We start from the raw sequence: 20,328 nt of genomic DNA, 5'->3' as shown, positions 1-20,328 counted from the left end.
GCTGTCAAGGTGACTGCAGTAGCCTACCAGAGGTCAAATTGTCTCTGTTCATTTAGTCACAGATATGTGAGGGCAGAGGACAAAGACTGCATCCATTGCAAGGATGTGTTTTCTTAATAGAACAGAAAATGCTAGAAACATGCCCCATCTGTGGACAAAGGAAGGAAAGGTTAACATTTCAGGCCAATGAGCTTTCAATGTTCTGAGATGTCAACCTTACCTTCCTAGGAACATGGGAACCGCTAGAGGCAAAAAGACCAAGCTCCATCTACTTCACCTTCTTATCGTTTGTCCCTCGATTCGAGGATGAAACATTCTCAGGGTCGCGAGTTTCTGCCATGGGTCTTCATGTGACTGAGCAGGCTGATTTTCGACCTGCAGATCTTTGGACACGTGGGGCAGGGCGTCCCACGAGGTAGTGGGATCCAGAGTGCTTCCTCTTCTTTCATTAATCTCATATTCCCTACCACATCCCCACCTTCCCTCAATTCTCCTACCACATCCCCACCTTCCCTCAATTCTCCTACCATCTACCTACACTAGGGGCAATTTACCATGGCCAATTTACCTATCAACCTGCAAATCTTTGGCTGTGGGAGAAAACCGGTGGAAACCCATGAGGTCACAGGGAGAACTTGCAAACTCCGCACAGGCAGTACCCTGAATCGAACCCGGGTCGCTGGAGCTGAGAGGCTGCGGTGCTAACCACTGCGCCGCCCAAATTCATGTACTGTATCCGTTTCTCCACAGATGCAGCCTGATCTGTAAAGTATTCCCAGCATTTTCTGTTTTTATTTCAGATTTCCAGCATCTGCAGGTTTTTGCTTTTTGCTTTCTGCTTTGTGTTTCCTAATTTTATTCGTCTGTGGAATGTGGGCATCGCTGGCTAGGCCAGCATTTATTGCCCATCCCTAACCGCCCTTGAGAAGGAGATAGTGAGCTGTCTTCTTGAATTGGTTGAGTCCTTGGGGTGTAGGTACACCAACAGTGCTGTTAGGGAGTTCCAGGACTTACACACAGCGACAGTGAAGGAACGGCGATAAAGTTCCAAGTCAGGATGGTGTGTGGCTTGGAGGGGAACTTGCAGGTGGTGGTGTTCTTATGGATCTACTGCCCTTGTCCTTCTAGCTGGTAGAGGTCACAGGTTTGGAAGGTGCTGTCGAAGGAGCCTTGATGAGTTGCTGCAGTGCATCTTGTAGATGGTACACACTGCTGCCGCTGTGCATCGGTGGTGGAGGGAGTCAATCTTGAAGATGGTGGACGGGGTGCCAATCAAGTGGGCTGCTTTGTCCAGGATGATGTCGAGCTTCTTGGGTGTTGTTAAAGCTGCACTTATCCAGGCAAGTGGACAGTATTCCATTACACTCCTGACTTGTGCCTTTTAGATGGTGGACAGGTATTGGGGAGTCAGGAGGTGAGTTATTTGCGGCAGAATTCCCAGCCTCTGACCTGCTCTTGGTACTGAGATGATTGACCTTCAACAACCACAAACATCGTCCTTTGCACTAGGTATGACTCCAACAAGCAAAGAGTTTCCCTGATTCCCACTGACGCCAGTTTTTGCTAGGGCTCCTTGATGCCATACTCTGTCAAATGCCGCCTTGATGTCAAGGGCAGTCGCTCTCACCTCACCTCTGGAGTTCAGCTCTTTTGTCCATGTTTGGACCAAGACTGTAATGAGGTCAGGAGCTGAGTGGCCCTGGCAGAAGCCAAACTGAGCGTCAGTGAGCAGGTTATTGCTGAGCAAGTGCTGCTTGATAGCACTGTCGACGATCCTTTCCATCACTTTACTGATGATCGAGAGTAGACTGATAGGGCAGTAATTGACTGCGTTGGATTTGTCCTGCTTTCTGTGGACAGGACATACCTGGGCAATTTTCCACATTGCCGGGTAGATGCCTGTGTTGTAGCTGTACTGGAACAGCTTGGCTAGGGGCGTGGCAAGTTCTGGAGCACAAGTCTTCAGTACTATTGCCAGAATGCTGTCAGGGCCCATAGCTTTTGCAGTATCCAGTCCTTCAGCTGTTTCTTGATATAACGTGGAGTGAATCCGATTGGCTGAAGACTGGCATCTGTGATGCTGGGGACCTCAGGAGGAGGCCAAGATGGATCATCCGCTCAGCACTTCTGGCTGAAGGTGGATGCAAATGCTTCAGCCTTGTCTTTTGCAGTGATGTGCTGGGCTCCCCCATCATTGAGGATGGGAATATGTATGGAGCCTCCTCCTCCTGTCTGTTGCTTAATCATCCACCACCATTCACGACTAGATGTGACAGGACTGCAGAGTTTAGATCTGATCCATTGGTTGTGGGATCGCTTAGCCCTGTCTACTGCATGCTGTTTCTGCTGGTTGGCATGCAAGTAGTCCCGTGTTGTAGCTTCACTAGGCTGACACCTCATTTCTAGGTATGCCTGATGCTGCTCCTGGCATGCCCTCCTGCACTCTTCATTGAACCAGGGTCGGTCCCCTGGCTTGATGGTAATGGTAGAGTGGGGAATATGCCAGGCCATGAGATTACAGATTGTGGTTGAATACAATTCTGCTGCTGCTGGTGGCCCACAGTGCCCAGTTTTGAGTTGCTAGATCTGTTCGAAATCTATTCCATTTAGCACGGTGGTAGTGCCACACAACACGATGGTGGGTACCCTCAATGTGAAGACAATGTTCCTAATTGGCTAGTCGCAATTATCATAGTGATGAAATGGAAGCTGGTCCTGAAGCTACTCAGTCTGAAGGAACTACGTAGGTGTGATAATGTGGTCAAATAGCACTACCTCTTTGTTAAAGTTTAACAAACAAGAGAACAGTATTTTCTGTCAACAGAAGAGCAATTTCAAACATCTCTACCGGCGTTCCAAAACTACATACAATGTATCGTACTTTGTGAAGTCCTAAGATCATGAAAGACACTATAGAAATCCATGACTTTTTTCCTTATAAAATCAAGAACCTGCATAACCTGATGAGACTTACGAAAGCAGGTGAAAGGCGTCACTGTGCTCTCTGACAGAGTCTCTTCTGTACTTCATGAAATCTCTCAGCAACACCAGTGGATTTTCATTGATGTCCATTTTGTCTCCTGATGCCCAAGTTTCCATAGCAACCAGCACAATCCGTGTATTCAGTTGTTCTTTATAAATCTAAAGCACGAAGTGGAAGTATCAGCAAATCAAATACAGCAGATATCAGACATGCTTCTCCCTGTGTTAGAAATATTTTTTTATTCGTTCGTGGGATGTGACTGCTGCTGGCTCGGCCAGCATTTATTGCCCACCCCTAATTGCCTGTGAATTGAGTGGCTTGCTAGGCCATTTCAGAGGGCATTTAAGAGTCCACCATATTGCTGTGGGTCTGGAGTCACATGTAGGCCAGACCAGGTAATGATGGCAGATTTCCTTCCCTAATGGATATTCGTGATCCAGATGGGTTTTTACAATTGACAATCGTTTCTTGGTCACTATTAGACTAGTTTTTAATTCCAGATTTTTTTAATTAATTGAATTCAAATTTCACCATCTGCCATGGTGGGACAGGAACCCATGTCCCCGGAGCATTAGCCAGGGTTTCCGGATTACTAGCCCAGTGACATTACCACTATGCCACCCGCCTCCCCCTATGTTCTGAACATATGAGCATTGCTCATGTGTGAATAGAGTTATGGACCGAGATCTTTGGGTTTATGGGACAAGAGAGATGGACAAGAATTTTAATATAACCTCTTCCTTTAACGTGATCATTTCTCTCTCAGATCAAGTGTTAGCAGCATATTAAAGCTTTATTTGCTTAAAATGTTCTCCTCCTCTACTTTTAAATTTTAAGTATCTCTCCCATTACTCCAAGCTTGCTCAATCACATGCCTTTCATCAACTATAAGACATTGTTTTACTGGCACTGTTTAGAATTTGCCCAAAATCAGCCTCAGCATCTCACTCAAATTTTCCTTCCATTTAGCATCTCTCCTTGGCAGAATGCTGAGACTTGGAACGCTCAAAAAAGAGAAATGGGATATAAACACGTGTTTACTCTGTGGTTACACACATTGGGCACCAACATATCTGCCACGGTGTTACTTCCAAAAACTTTTTTGATCTTTCTGTGCTCTCTGGATTCAGGCTGGGGTTTTTGGTGCCACATATAGTGACTGCCTTTTAATATCTTACCCCAAGTAATCATTGTTTGCTTTGGAGCCTTGACATGGCGTCCTGACTTAACCTGTTTTATACACATGCTCATGCGCACAGATACTAAGGCAAATAGTTCCGACGTTATTGTATTGATGCAGATCAACTAATTCAATGCAGATCAGTCTTTGAGCCTGGGACCTACCTAATCTATGGCTTAGTATCTCTCCGAATGGTACACGTGAGGATTTACCATCTATCATCATTCAGAAACCAACAGCTGCATTTTGCGGCAAGGCCTGAGGCACCGCCAGCGGACCGGAAGCGGGAGCACGTGATTCAGTGCTGGCTGGCCAATTAACTGCCATGAAACGGGGGAGCTGTCCACAGTGGTAGCAGCTTGAGGTCATGCTGCTGGAAGGACTGGAGCCATATTTAAAGGGTTGCCAGAACTCTCTCAAATTGTTCCTCCCAATAAGGCAGCACCTGCTGAAGCCCTGAGGAAGAAGGTTCTTTAAAGGAATGACAGAAGGAAGATCCCTGGTGGCCCCACAGTGCAGTGATGCCTCCCTGCAGGTTCTCCTCCAGGCTGCTTGGGCAAGGAGCGAGGTCCTCTCCCCTGGGATGGAAACCTGACTGCAGTGCCGCAAGCAGGTTAATGACCTCATGATCCGCCAAGGTGGATGTACCACATATTGCTTTCCTTATAGCCTTATTAGGCATGAGAGCGAGATTGGTGGAAAGGGAATGCCCACCTGGCAATGGCCAGGCAGCACCATTGCCTGTCAGAGACATGGCAGCCTCTCTATGGAGGGCCACGGTCAGTCAGAGTGGCTGCATGCAGAAGGCGTTCCCGTGGCACCATCATAACAGTCAGGCTGCCACCACCATAGGCTTAGTGCCCGTCATTGTTGGGCATTCTAACGATGGACATTTATGTGCTTGCAAGAGAAGACTGTGCACAACGCTAAAGGAAGGGCCAAGACTGGTGGCAGCATCCCTTATCTGGGCACCTGATGCCAATGGAGGAGACGACTCTTGAGCTTGGAGGCTGTTCCATTGCAGATAGTGAAACAGGAGTGGAGACACGTGAGAGTGAATGGCCTTATGGACAAGAGACCCTGTGGCAAACACGAGGCATAGTGCTCATGTGTCCACCACTGGTCACATGGAGCTCCACACTAGGACTAGTCTGAAGGACGTGATGGGATGGATATAAACATCGAATTAATTCTCTCTCACAGAGGTCAAAGACAAGACCAGACAGCTCCAGAAAACAGGGGACAGCTATCCACCTCTGAGGAGGAGCAGGAGACCTCAGAGAGTGCGCCATCATATAATTCACCCGCACCCTCCACCAGCGCAGATACTACCACGTCTGTGGGTATTCGTTGGGCTTAGATTCGGGCATACAATCTAGTGAGCACATCACAGATGCGCCCAAGTGGCTGACGGAGGCTGTGACAGCTGAAGCCACTGATGGTCGGAGGACTGTTGGTGGCCAGAGTGATACTGAGTCCCAACCTGATGTCGTACCTCTGGAGTGGCGACAATACGGCAAATGCTGGAGCTGCAGTGTAATGTAAGGGAACTATTGTGGAATGACCTTAAGAGATACCACCTTAAGGGCTGTAAGGGAAGGTCACTGGAGGAAGTGATGTCGTATCACACATGACCAGTTAGTTGTGGGTGAAGCTTGACAGAGCAAGACGTGTTTAGATGTAGCTCGTGCAGCTACTATATATCTATCCAGTTAAAGTGTAATAAAACCCACATTTACTTTGGATATTACTTGTAGTCCTGTGAGTCTTACAACAAATCACACACCAAAGGAACAAGTAATAGCACAGGAACATCTGGCAGAGATTCCAGGGCTGTGTGCACCCATGTGTCGACGATGGAGTCTGAGTGCTGCCATGTTTCAGGCGTGTGCACACTTGGTTCCCTCCATTAAGGGATTGGCGACCCTCAGTGGATGCCAGAGATGTGTGCAGGCCTGCTTGCCTCCTCAGTTAGCTTTGTGCAGCAAAGGCTAGGTGAGGTGAGGGGGAGGGGGAGGGGATGCGAGGCACCTGGACTCACTGCCAGGTCCTCAACTTCCACAGGTGAGCGGGGAGGAACAGGTGTGCCCTGAAAGGGTGGAGGTGGAGCTGCCTGATGCTCTGGGCATTCCTGGCATGGGTAGCAGCTCCTCAGCCCCTCTGTCAGTGAGGCCAGCACCTCAAATAGCTGCACTGACAGAGGTGGCTCCTGCAGGCAGCCAGAGAATGACTGCCAAGGTCATCCAAAGCTTTGGGACAGGAAGGTCAGGAGCCTGCCTCCACCTCAGCTGACAGCACAGGAGGAGCAGCTAAAGGATTTAAGAAGAGCACCTAGCTGCACTCGGGATGCATGGGTTAATATTTTATTAAAGCCTTTCAATCTCGCTACTCTCCAATAAATGTGGAATGTGCAAGGCAACAGTAATTCTTCCAGTTCTTGCGGGCTGCTGGCCCTTTAGCAGTCCCCTGGCTCCGTCAAAGAGTGCGATGGGAGGAGCCACACCATGTGAGGTCGATGTATTCCCTATGACACAGTCCAATCTCTCACTGGGTGAGGTAAATGGGAAAGGCAATGAAGGAAATGGCAACAGGACTGCAGAAGACTGGATTTTATGGATCCTGTATCAGTGCGTCCCGAACTTCCCGTGCACACTCATTGTGCCTTGCCTGTGGTCTCTGGGGTTCTTCAGCATGCAGTGCCTGGTCATCATCTTCCTCCATGTCCTCCTCATCAAAGGAGGCATCGCACTCCTCATTGTTCAAAGTGTCTCCGCTCTGTAGCACCAGGTTGTGCAGCACACCACAACAATGTGCAGACACTTGCTGGGGCATACTGAAGGGTACAACTGGATCAATCGAGGCATCCGACCCTCATCGGCAGAAGCCCTATGTCCTGCTCGATGGTCGCTTGCGTTGTCCCATGATAAGTGTTGTACCTCTCCTCCGCATTACTGCTTGGGCTCCTCACAGGTGGAAGTAGCCATGTCTTCAGTGGGTAGTGCTGGTCACCCAGTATCCATCTTTGAAGGTGTGCAGTGGTGGGCGGGGTGGGGGGGGGGGGGGGGTACCTGAAAAGCTGAGGCACCTGGAACTGCCTTAGTTACATAGTTGTTGTCTCTGCTAACACCTGCAGGAACTGCTTGCAATGGTCACAGAACAGTTGAACTTTGATGGAGTGGAAAACCTTCCTGGTGATGAAGGCTGCAGCCTGGTCTGTGGGCGCCATGAAGGCCATATGCATGCAGTCGATCACATCCTGCACCTGGGGGAATCCAGTGATGGCCCCAACCCTTATGGCCCTCTTGGCTTTACTGTACAAAATTGCATGTATTGTCTCCCCCCTTGGAGGATGACACTGGTGACCAGCTTGATGGAGCAATGAGCCACAGACTGGGAGATCCCACACATATCTCCAGTGGATCCTTGAATTTATACGCCTCAGGATCATTCCAATGTCAGGGTGACCTTTAGCGCCAACAGCATTTGTTGGTACCACTTCCCATGAAGTCCTCCATTATGACACACGGCTCTGTGACGGCCTCCCTGCAGAGGCACAGTCTTCGCCAACTCTGGTGCTCTGACTTTTGAAGGTAACTGAACATCAGACAGTAGACTCTCTCTGGAGGGTAACCTCTTCTGCACAAAGGGAGCTGGTTGTGTGCCTCTTTGTGCCTGCGTCCTGCATTCCTACACCCACGCACCCTGCCCGCACCACCACACCCCCCCCCCCCCACCCCAACACAGCTCCCTGAGGCTGGAGTTCCTGTTGCCCCTGTCCCGTAGCCTGTGGCTGCAGCTCTCTCCCTCTCTGACACTCTGCCTTACTGGAGGTCCCAAAGACAAAGTGAATGAAGCCCCTGGCAGGTGGTTGCACTCAGTTTCCAGGGCCGCTCACCAGCCCCCAGATCCATAGAAACATAGAAAATAGGAGCAGAAGTAGGCCATTCGGCCCTCGAGCCTGTGCTGCCAATTATTATGATCGTGGCTGATCCATCCCCCCGGGTTTATATGCACAAGTGCCACTTCCAAGATGGCATTCTAGCAGTATGCCCCCAATGTGCTGGCAACTTTGTCCTTCCTCCCAAATGACATTGCCAATGCCTGCACTGTTCCACCCTTCCTGCAACGTGGTGAAAATCATGACTCCTCCTGCCTCCCAGCCCATTGCTATAGAGCTGAGAAAATTCAGTCCCACGAGACAAAGCACTCACTCATCTTACCATTTTACCAACATACGAACATGCATACACCATGTGAATATGACTATTGAGATCACATGCCAATGGACAGTGTCAATTACTCATTTTTTATTTATTAATAAGAAATGCAATTAACCACATTTGGTTTCCCCATTAGCTGCACGTGGCCAGTGGCTAATGCAATGAACGATGGTTTAATCTCTGTTCTTTACTGGCTGACGAACTGGCTGCAATATTGCCAAGAGCATTGTGGCTGACTGAGAACACAAACCTGCACTGTATGACTTCATGCCAAACTGAAAGGTCCCACCTTTTGCCAAGTTGAATATGGACAAGATTATGGATTGAGTCGAGTCACTTTGGGGCTAATAGAAAGTGACAGAAAACCTGAGTAACTTTAAAAATTGATGCCTCCACATTACCAGGCATAATAGGTAAATGGAAAGAAAGGGCTTCTGTTTTAAATCTGATTTTTGGAATGCAGTTAAGCTTTTAAAAATTTCCAAATATGCCACTCAGAAACTGGGGCTGTCTGGTTCACAATCTGATGGTTGGTAACCCTTACCACAGACTAACCAACAGGGCAATCCTACTCACTTATCCAAATATTGCATTCAATAATTATTACACAGGAGGACAGTGATTCAAACCCAAGTACTTACAGCATCGGCGAGATTCACAACCGATTTGGCAAAATTGCTTGTAAGGGCGGCAGAAAAACGCTGCTTTGTAAACTGTTGAGAAAAAGATTGAGGTTTAGTGCAGGTGAAATAAAAGCAAAATAAATCACTAAACAAGATATGAACACCAATTCATTAACCATTTTCTTTTTACCTAATACTAGGTGCTGGGAGGCACTTGGTTTGCAATGGAGATATTAAGTACTACAGTGCTCACCATAAAAAAGCAGTTAATATTTTAGGTAATAATTCAGGAATGCAACATTCATGAGGTGAGAATTCTCTTTCACAGACACACATACACAGCCACTATCAGGATTCTTACTCCTGATCGCAATTTAGCGGCGCATGTAGCAAAGTGCAAATGTGTATGTTATAAATGAGGACCAGATTAGTATCAGCTGTGATGTTCCCACAGTAAAACAACCTGCCAACATTCCCCAACCAGGCTCAGACATGAAGAATCACCACTTTAGTGAGGTCTTGCAGGGTGGCTGGAACCCATAGAATCCCAGCAGGGGCAACCAGGTTCAGGAGCGGAGGAGAAAATAAAAAGTAAAAGGAACATTGAGCAGCTTATGAATGTTTCCAGGTCCAAAGTTCGCTGTAGCATTCTGTTGAAGATGATGGTTACAATATTGACAATACAATCACAGTTCTAATGATAGATCATAAATAATGATAGAGAAGTATTTTACTGAAATGATACTGGGATACTTTTCAATTTCAGCTTGCATCAATTATTAACGAGGTAGACAATAAAAACAGCATTAATGACTGCAAAATACACTAGGATTTTCTGCGCTAACTATTGATCCTTATTGGGCTGAATTTTCCGGGCCCTTTGGAGATGGACTCAGGGGACAGAGGGTGTGGAACATCGAGACGGAAGACGTCGGAGTCCAATGTCTTCATGTCATTGGCGGAAAGGGGTTGGGGGGATCGTTTTCACAAGAGGCCTTGTAAACTGAGTGTGGCCACCTGCCACAGGCCTCATTTACCCAGGCTTCAGGGCCTCCGGTAAGGAACAGCAGTAGAGAGAGAGGGAGGGCCAACCACGAGCAGTGGGAGATCAGCAACAGAAGGGCCTGCCCTGGGGTGGAGATGCAGGAGAAGGGCACAGAGAGGCACACATCTAGCCTCCTGAGCACAGAACAGGCTACCATCCAGACAGGGTCTATTGCCTGAGGCTCATCTACTTTCAAATGTCCGAGTGGCAGTGTTGCCAAAGACTGCGCCTCTCCAGGAAGACTGATCACTGATGTGTTCTATGCTGGAGGATGAGCTAAGCCCCCTGAGAGGTGGTGGCCACGCAAGAAGCCCAGCGAATATGTGCGTTTCCGCACTGATCCAGACAGTCAAGCTGAGAGAGCCATTGGGTTCGGGGCCATTGCTGAATTCCACCAGGTGCAGGGGGTGATCAACTACACTCATGTGGCCATCAAGGCTCCCATGGAACAGCCAGCAGCCTTCATCAACTCGCTCACTCAATGTACAACTTATCTGTGACCACCGCAGACAGATCCTTCAGGTGTGTGCATGGTTCCCAGGACCACCGGCAAGGTGCAATGAGATTAGTGCAAAGGAGGTTCGGGACACGCTAATACACAGACATTTTATATGACCCTTACTACCTGTTGGATCCATACCAATAAAGCCTTACCTTTCTGCAGCCTCCTTTATTTACCTATCCACCTGTCCTGTCACCTTCAATGTCTTATGCACATATACACCTCGGTCCAAAATGAATCACTTCACATTTCTCTGCATTGAACTTCATCTGCCATCTGTCTGCCCATTCCACCAACTTGTCTATGTCCTTTTGAAGTTTGACACTATCCTCCTCACAGTTCACAATGCTTCCAAGTTTCGTATCATCTGCAAAATTTGAAATTGTGCTCTGTACACCAAGGTCTAGGTCATTAATATATATCAGGAAAAGCAAGGGTCCCAACACTGATCCCTGGGGAACGCCACTACAAACCTTCCTTCAGCCCGAAAAACTTCCATTAACCACTACTCTTTGTTTCCTGTCACTCAGCCAATTTCATATCCATGTTGCTACCGTCCCTTTTATTTCATGAGCTACAAGTTTGCTCACATCTGTTGTGTGGCACTGTATCAAATGCCTTTTGAAAGTCCATGCACACCACATCAACAGCATTGCCCTCATCAACCCTGTCTGTTACCTCCTCAAAACACTCTAGCAAGTTAGTTAAACATGATTTTCCCTGAAGAAATCCATGCTGAATTTCCCTAATTAACTCGCATTTGTCCATGTGACTATTGATTTTGTCCCGAATTATTTTTTCTCGAAGTTTTCCCACCGCCGAAGTAAAACTGACTGGCCTGTAATTGCTGGGCTTATCTTTACATCATTTTTTGAACAAGGGTGTAACGTTTGCAATTCTCCAGTCCTCTGGCACTGCCCCTGAGTCTAAGGAAGACTGAAAAATTATGGCCAGTGCCTCTGCAATTTCCACTCTCACTTCCCTCAGTATCCTTGGATGCATCTCATCTGGTCCTGGTGTTTTATCCACTTTAAGTACAGACAGCCCATCTAATACTTCCTCTTTATCAATTTTAAACCCCTCCAGTGTCTGACTTACCTCCTCTTTCAACATTGCCTGGGTTGCATTTTCATCCTCGGTAAAGACAGATGCAAAGTATTCATTTAATACCTCAGCTATGCCCTCTGCCGCCATGAGTAAATTAAAGACCTGCTCAAGTATACAATTTAAACCCAACCCGGGCCCAACCCAACCACATCTAACCTGAACCCGACCTGGGCCCGAGCCCTTTGGTTTTTTTTTCCCACGCCCGACCCGACCCGACTACCGGAAATTAATGATGCTTACTCTTACTCCCCTTTCCCTCCCTGACCAAAAAGCAGCACTGCCACTGTGTCCGACCCGGCCCGACCCGTCCTGAGCCCGAATGCCGAACCCGGAAGAGCAACCCGACCTGACCCGAACCCAACACATGTCGTCGGGTCCCATCGGGTTCAGGTCAGGCAGGCATGCTCTGGTGTAAATCCCCTTTCTGGTCCATTATCGGCCCCACTACTCCTTTTACCACCGTTTTACTATTTATATGCCTACAGAAAACTTTGGGATTTCCTTTAATGCTAGCTGCCAGTCTCTTCTCATGCTCTCTCTTTGCTTCTCTTATTTGCTTTTTCTCTTCCTCTCTGGACCTTCTATAGTCAGCCTGGTTCTCAATAGTATTTTATACCTGGCATCTGTCAAAAGCACACTTTTTCTTCTTTATCTTAATCTCTACCTCTTTTGTCATCCAGGGAGCTATGGATTTGTTTGCCCTACTTTTCCCTTTCGAGGGAACATACCTCAACTGTGCTCGAACTATCTCCTCTTTGAAGGTAGCCCATTGTTCATCTACCAGTTTTCCTGCCAGCTTCTGACTCCAATTTATTCGCCCCAGCTCTATTCTTACCCCATTGAAGTTGGCCTTCCCCCAGTTAATTATTTTTACCCTGAATTGCTCTTTGTCCTTTTCCATAGTCAGTCTAAATCTTATGATAACAATGATCACTGTCGCCTATATGCTCTCCTCCTGATACTTGATCCACTTGGCCCACCTGCTTTGGAATTCCACTTGGCCCACTGGTCAAGCAGTGCCTCCTTTCTCGTTGGACTAGCAACATACTGTTTTAGAAAATTTTCTTGAACACACTCTAGGAACTTTTGTCCCTCACTGCCCTTTACACTACTATTATCCCAGTCTACGTCTGGATAGTTAAAGTTCCCCATGAAAACTACCCTAGAATTTTTGCAACTCTCTGTAATTTCCTTGAAAATGTGAACTGATATTCTGATGAAAGGTCACTGACCTGAAACATTAACTCTGCTTCTCTCTCTACAGATGCTGCCAGCACTTTGGCGCAGTGGTTAGCACTGCAGCCTCACAGCTCCAGGGACCCGGGTTCGATTCTGGGTACTGCCTGTGTGGAGTTTGCAAGTTCTCCCTGTGTCTGCGTGGGTTTTCTCCGGGTGCTCCTGTTTCCTCCCACATGCCAAAAGACTTGCAGGTTGGTAGGTAAATTGACCATTATAAATTGTCACTAGTATAGGTAGGTGGTAGGGAAATATAGGGACAGGTGGGGATGTTTGGTAGGAATATGGGATTAGTGTAGGATTAGTATAAATGGGTGGTTGATGGTCGGCACAGACTCGGTGGGCCGAAGGGCCTGTTTCAGTGCTGTATCTCTAATCTAAAAAAATTTCTGATTTCCAGCATCTGCAGTATTTTGCTTTTATTATATTGTAGGTCAATGTGCGTTAGCCCAGCAGCAGCTTTCATTTTGCTAAAATCCATTGTACCAGCATTATCTCACGAAGCAGACGGACTGCTGGCAGAAGAAGGCAATCCTATGGAGCCCTGGTTGTGCACTCCAGTGAAGAATTCCAAACAGTAGAAAGGAAATATAATCATGCTCACACCTCCACCCAAACCCAAGTGGTGCATATGCTTGAAACTGAGATTCTGCTATCTGAACAGATCAGATCAGGTGCGGACTGCTACATAGTTCCCAGAAAGTTTGCAAAATTATCTTGTATCCTGCCTAACTTTTCAGCAAAGAGGAGTAGGGGGGGAAGACGAGCACTAGGACAAGACACCCAAAATGGGTGTCTGACGTGCAGCCAGAAAGACCGATGCACCAATCGCTACTGGGCAAGACTATCTTCAAAAACATGCAAATGTGTCTCTGGATGAACAGTCCAATTGTGCAGTAACTCCATGAACAAACTGCCTGCTGCCACCCCTGTCTGCATCACCACCTGCAATATTAATATGGCCATTCTAATCAGAGACCTACAGAATACTTTTGAGTGAAGATGCAACCAGTTTACTTTATTGCTTCAGTGTTTGCTTCTCTGGTGTTCACAACTGGTGAGAGTGCATGATGCATCTTGTCAATTCGCTAACCTTGTGCTCCTACTTCAGTGAGAAGAGCAAGTGTGGGAGCAGCTTGTTGCTCCTAACTGTGGGGGGGAGGGGACAGTCTCTTGACACAACCATAGCACTGCACTTAAGAAAATAAATCATTTTATAGTTTCACTTTGGACACCAATACGTCAGCAATAGACAAAGTCATGGATAAGTGTAGAGAGAAGCTGAACCTTTGCTGAAGTGGTTTGTTCACTGCACTCAGTAAATCTCCAGGATGAGTTCATCACCATTGGGAGTTTCTGCTGATAGGCCCTGAAATGAGCATATTCAGGAGGCTCTAAAAATCAAGTTGGATCTTTTGGACACAAAGCCACAAGGTAGCAGGTTTTAAAAGGTATTAAAGACAAATGCTAAAAGAAAGTTTCTAAGGAACTGACTGTACCCCAATCTAGCTAGAAAAAAGTCTTGTATATTTTTAAAAAGTTAATTCCAGTAGTTTAAAATCGGGTTACTCAGAGGTGACACTGTGATTAAAAACTCTTCTTTGTGATAAACCCTTTTTCGCTGTATTATCAAACTTTACCAAGTTAGCACTCTTAAATACATCAAAGAATATTATTTTAAAACTTTTTTGTTCAGATTACATTTTTAAACGCTGCCCATTACGCTGGTCCACGGCAGATTTTGCATTCACTGATATGCAAATAAGTTTGAGTGGAAACTCAGGAGATGGGGACACTTTTCAAACTGGGCCCAATTTGTGATGCCCAAAGCAAAACCTCTATCCCGTTATGATTATTCAAGTTTGAAGCTGTTATGTCTTGTACTTCCCAGAGCTCCGAAATAATCACACTTTTTAAATACAGACAATGGAGCTTGCATCTCTAATATTTTACACATCTCTACATGTGCAGTGGAATGACACAATGTGTGTTTAGTACACAGAATGTAGTGCAGTAGTGGTTAATGTAGTATTATGGATATACATGTACACATATGCATGAACAATATAATTCCTAAATCATTTTGGGATAATATAACAATACGACAGAAGCTATGAAATGCTAAAATGATTGGATTTGTAATTTAAGGTGTGGGTTTATTTCTAAATAATCAGTTATCAAGACCTGCATGCAGTGACGCAGTGGTTAGCACCGCAGCCTCACAGCTCCAGGGACCCGGGTTCGATTCTGTGTACTGCCTGTGTGGAGTTTGCAAGTTCTCCCTGTGACCGCGTGGGTTTTCGCCAGGTGCTCCGGTTTCCTCCCACAGCCAAAGACTTGCAGGTGATAGGTAAATTGGCCGTTGTAAATTACCCCTAGTGTAGGTAGGTGGTAGGGAATATGGGATTACTGTAGGGTTAGTATAAATGGGTGGTTGTTGGTCGGCACAGACTCGGTGGGCTGAAGGGCCTGGTTCAGTGCTGTATTTCTAAATAAAAATAAAAATAAATAAAACCTATATTGGTTAATAAATAATAGGACTGGCAGAGAATGTCAGTGCAGACTTGTTTAGTCTATTAGACAGCCCATAAATTGCCATTGTTGATATCAGTGGGTGAATGCTAAACGCATTTAAGTGACATACCTCTGCTGTTTTTATAGAGGGGTTAGTTAATGCTACTAGTGAAATAGTGGAAAATGGAAGGTCAAATGACTGCATCAAGTGCTGTCTGTTATTATCAGTTGCATTTTCCATGTTACTTTGTTTTGAAACAGCAGCTTTTGAACAGAAGGAGATAAATTATCAATCTCTGCGGCCCAGAGGGCCTGACTCACACCACTAATAGGAGAACTGTCATCAGAAGACAGTCTGCAATCTTTGTGAAAGCTGCAGCAGTATTCTAAAAACAAACTCAAAATTAAACACGGTTGACATACCAGGGTGTAGTCATTGACGATCATCAGCTCGATGTACTTGGTTTCTCTCAGAACAGTGTGCTGGCCTCGACGTACCTACACAGGACAGAGAATGAAAAGAAATTTTGAATATTAAAGCCTGCCTATTACTTTATAAGGATGTGCAAGGAAAGCAAATGGAATTCATCAACAGCAAGTTGAGGAGGTGCACAACTTTCAGCAAGAGGAAGACAGACATCATTAAAAAAGGAGCGATCAGTTAGACAGAGTGTGTTAAAGCTCAGTGTCCTAACTGACAGCTACAAAATTCAGATTTAATAACAAGGAGGAGTGTTGCAACCAATTAAAATACAAAACTAGAGAGGGACTGAAAGCATTGGTCAGGCCTATCCTCAGTGGTGATTGCCAGGGTACTGCTGAATTTGCATGGTTGAATTTGGTAGCACCGGCAACTTGGAAGGGTTTATTCTCAATGCTGCTCCCTTACTGGCAAATAAGGCCACTAATAAGGAGCAGTGCCGAGAACAGGCCTTTCCAAATCACCAGGCCATTAAAACTCAAACAGGCTAAATCAGTGCAGCATAAGAATCATAATAGCTCAAATAAAAATGAAGCGGACAATGGGAGTGGACTGAGGATGGGAAGTAACTGGGGTTCACGGAGGTCGAGTCACTGGAGGACAAGCTTCTGGGGCTCATGGAGAATGACTTTTCCATCCCTATTCCTCTGATATTTTGCACAAGTCAGTGTCGATGGTTTCAGGTCCCAAACAGTACATTTTCCAACTTTCTCGTGCCCAAATCCATATCCCCCATACTGAATTAGGCATGGTTCTAATTTGGTTTTGAATGAGTTGAAAACTGGTCATTAATACTGGGAAAAAAGCTATCTCCTATTCTTTCGTTAAACCAGCAATTAGAAACCATGTTCGAGATAAAATTTCCCCTGCATCAGTTTCCTTCATCATTACAAAAATCTGGATCCTATCTTCTTTTATTCTTTCCTTTTTCCTCAATAGCTCCCCAATCTCTCAGTGATCTAAAATGATTAATCATATTGTTTGCCTTTCTTTTAATCCCTTCCACTGCTTCTGTGTCTTTTCAGAAGTACAGTGACCAAAATCGGAATATAAAATCAAGAGAGTTAACATTATAATTTCTACCAACTAGTCTTCAGCTCAGTGGCAGGGAGTGCTTGTTACCAAGTAAAACGTAACAGGAGAAAGCACAGTTGATTCCTGTGTCTAGAAACTGTAATCATAAAAAACTTGAATAATCTACTCTTAGACTATTCTTTAAACTAAACCCATTCAACTACTTCGAAGGAACCCTTAACTCTTTGTGTTGCAGCTGAGATTACTTGTCTTGATGTTGGCCAGTCTGTAGGGATTGCTGACTAGTACCTTCATTGGCAACACCTCTTCTGCATCTTTAGTGTAACCAGGTCAAGCTCGACATTCTTGGCTTTCAATTGGCTGGAAAACTGACATGTCACACTGGTTTTCAGCCAATGAAAGCCCTATTTTTAGAAGAAAATTAACTGCCCACAATGGAGAATGGGAGATAAAGGGGAGCCAAGCAAAGGAATAAATAAAGCTTAACTTTCTAGAGGGAAAAAGGGAGGGAAAGAAGGAAATGTAAGATTAGGTAGAAAAAATTAAAATTAAAATAAAACTAGATCAGGGAAATAAATAGGAAAAAGGAATGACAACAGAGGTATAGTATTAAAATGTTTTAATTTTATGTAAAATTGTGTTTTAGATGTCTACGTTAATGATTTAGTGTTAATATTATGGAAATAAAACCAGTTTTCATATTTAAACACAGTGATATTCACCATAATGGGTACTATATAAAGGCAAGTTATGAACAAGCATTCAAAGCTGGTGAAAAAAAGACTAACTGCTCAATTTTTCATCAGATGATGCTACATTGTGTAGCACCCTTCTCAAACGCTACTAACGCCAGCTCCCAAGGGAAGAGTAAAATAAAGAGGGAAAAAAGTCCAAACACAACTCTGGGAAATTCCTCCCCAAGGTGTTGTTACTGTAATATTCATATTATTTTCATTCGTGAGCTGTGCCTTGTGGAATGGCAAGTGCCTTTGTGAAGGGTAATTAGAGTACTTACACAAAGGTCAGAGTGACTGGTCAGGTAGCTTTTGTGAAGGGATAGTCTGCTGAATACAGATAAACTTTTACTTTTCATCTGTGTTCACTATGGAGAAGGACGATGTAGGTGTAGAGATGAGGGAAGGGGATTGTGATAGACTTCAACAAATTAGCATTGAAAAAAAGGAAGTATTAGCTGTTTTAGCATGCTTAAAAGTGGATAAATCCCCAGGCCCAGATGAGATGTATCCCAGGCTGTTATGTGAGACAAGGGAGGAGATAGCAAGGGCTCTGACACAAATTTTCAAATCCTCTCTGGCCACAGGAGAGGTACTAGAGGACTGGAGGACAGCGAATGTGGTACTATCATTCAAGAAGGGTAGCAGAGATAAACCAGGTAATTACAGGCTGGTGGGTCTAACATCAATGGTTGGGAAACTATTGGAAAAAATTCTGAGGGACAGGATTAATCTCCACTTGGAGAGGCAGGGATTAATCAGGGACAGTCAGCATTGCTTTGTCAGGGGGAGATCGTGTCTAAAAAACTTGAATGAATTTTTCAAGGAGGTGACTACATGTGTAGATGAGGGTAAGGCAGTTGATGTGGTCTACATGGACTTCAGTAAGGCTTTTGATAAGGTCCCACATGGGAGATTGGTTAAGAAGGTAAGAGCCCATGGGATCCAGGGCAATTTGGCAAATTGGATCCAAAATTGGCTTAGTGGCAGGAGGCAGAGGGTGATGGTTGAGGGTTGTTTTTGCGAGTGGAAGCCTGTGACCAGTGGTGTACCACAGGGATTGGTGCTGGGACCCTTGCTGTTTGTAGTGTACAATAATGATTTAGACGTGAATATAGGAGGTATGATCAGTAAGTTCGCAGATGACACGAAATTGGTGGTGTCATAAATAGTGAGGAGGAAAGCCTTAGATTATAGGACAATATAGATGGGCTGGTAAGATGGGCACAGCAGTAGCAAATGGAATTTAATCCTGAGAAGTGTGAGGTGATGCATTTTGGGAGGACTAACAAGGCAAGGGAATGGATGGTAGGACCCTAGGAAGTACAGAGGGTCAGAGGGACCTTCGTGTACTTGTCCATAGATCACTAAAGGCAGCAGCACAGGTAGATAAGGTCGTTAGGAAAGCATATGGGATACTTGCCTTTATTAGCCGAGGCATAGAATATAAGAGCAGGGAGGTTATGATGGAGCTGTATAAAACGCTAGTTAGGCCACAGCTGGAGTACTGTGTACAGTTCTGGTCACCACACTATAGAAAGGATGTGATTGCACTGGAGAGGGTGCAGAGCAGATTCACCAGAATGTTGAGTGGGCTGGAGCATTTCAGCTATGAAGAGAGACTAGATAGGTTTTCTTTAGAGCAGAGAAGGCTGAGGGGGGACGTGATTGACATATACAAAATTATGAGGGGCACTGATAGGATAGATAGGAAGAAACTTTTTCCCTTAGCGGAGGGGTCAATAACCAGGGGACATGGATTTAAGTTAAGGGGCAGGAGGTTTAGAGGGAATTTGAGGAATAACATTTTCACCCAGAGAGTGGCTGAAATCTCAAACACGCTACCTGAAAGGGTGGCAGAGGCAGGATCCCTCACAATATTTAAGAAGCATTTAGATGAGCACTTGAAACGCCATAGCATACAAGGCTACAGGCCACGTGCTGGAAAATGGGATTAGAATAGATAGGTGCTTGATGGCCGGCACAGACACGATGGGCCGAAGGGCCTGTTTCTGTGCTGTATAACTCTATGACTCTAAACCCAAATGTCACTTCATTTTTCTTCTTTTAAGATTAAAAGTCTATCAATAGTGAACTAAAAAAGTGTTTAAAATTCACCTGTGTTTATCATTTTTAATGTATAAGCACAAAGCTTTTCAGGGAGCACGTACTTGGACACCTCTACTCTAGCAGTGGGCACAGGGAGCTGGATTAGCATTTGGAAGAGAAGCAGTTACAATTTCAAATTTGCTGTTCACTTTCCTGGGGAGCTCCTTTAATAAATAACCATCAGTCAACTGTTGTTAAAGATGAATCCAGCACCTAATCCTCAGTTTAATGACTGTGAAGACTTCACACTTACCTGACGTTTGGTTCGTGCCCTTAAGACTTTTGCAGGAGAGTTCCATTGCGTATTGTCGTCAGTAAAGCACCCTGAGAAGATTCACAGTAAAAGAAAATGTAAAGACACACCTGCTCTGTGAAAAGTAGCAGTCATGATGACGACACTCTTTCGACTGGATTCAATAAGGAAAATGGGATGAGTTCCTCTCACAGCTAGTGGAAAGTAAAACGAATTGTGCCTAACCAAGCAGTTTTGGTTCCAAAAGGCCTGCATTAGTGTAATGTACCACAGTGCATTTGGTAGAAGTGCATTGTCAGGGCAATA

At 45.4% G+C, this 20,328-nt stretch overlaps 1 protein-coding gene across 5 annotated transcripts in view; it reads right to left on the bottom strand.

The window, feature by feature from the left end:
* The window catches only part of adam11 (ADAM metallopeptidase domain 11), a 214,786-nt gene that overhangs the window by 95,931 nt on the left and 98,527 nt on the right, over window positions 1-20,328 (bottom strand). For all 5 annotated transcript variants that reach the window (XR_010969060.1, XM_068013258.1, XM_068013255.1 and 2 more), the window contains exons 8-11: window positions 20,023-20,093; window positions 15,834-15,908; window positions 9,025-9,096; window positions 2,975-3,141 (exon numbers count right to left, since the gene is read on the bottom strand). Coding sequence is in view for 4 of the 5 variants with exons in the window: in XM_068013258.1 (XP_067869359.1) it covers window positions 2,975-3,141; window positions 9,025-9,096; window positions 15,834-15,908; window positions 20,023-20,093 (385 nt within the window). In the remaining variant the exon portion in view is untranslated. The remainder of the gene's footprint in view (window positions 1-2,974; window positions 3,142-9,024; window positions 9,097-15,833; window positions 15,909-20,022; window positions 20,094-20,328) is intronic.

The sequence above is a fragment of the Heterodontus francisci genome, chromosome 33, assembly GCF_036365525.1.
Source record: "Heterodontus francisci isolate sHetFra1 chromosome 33, sHetFra1.hap1, whole genome shotgun sequence".
Classification (NCBI taxonomy): Eukaryota; Metazoa; Chordata; class Chondrichthyes; order Heterodontiformes; family Heterodontidae; genus Heterodontus; species Heterodontus francisci.
Note: the sequence above shows the minus strand (reverse complement) of the source record. Positions and strands in the feature narration are given on the sequence as shown.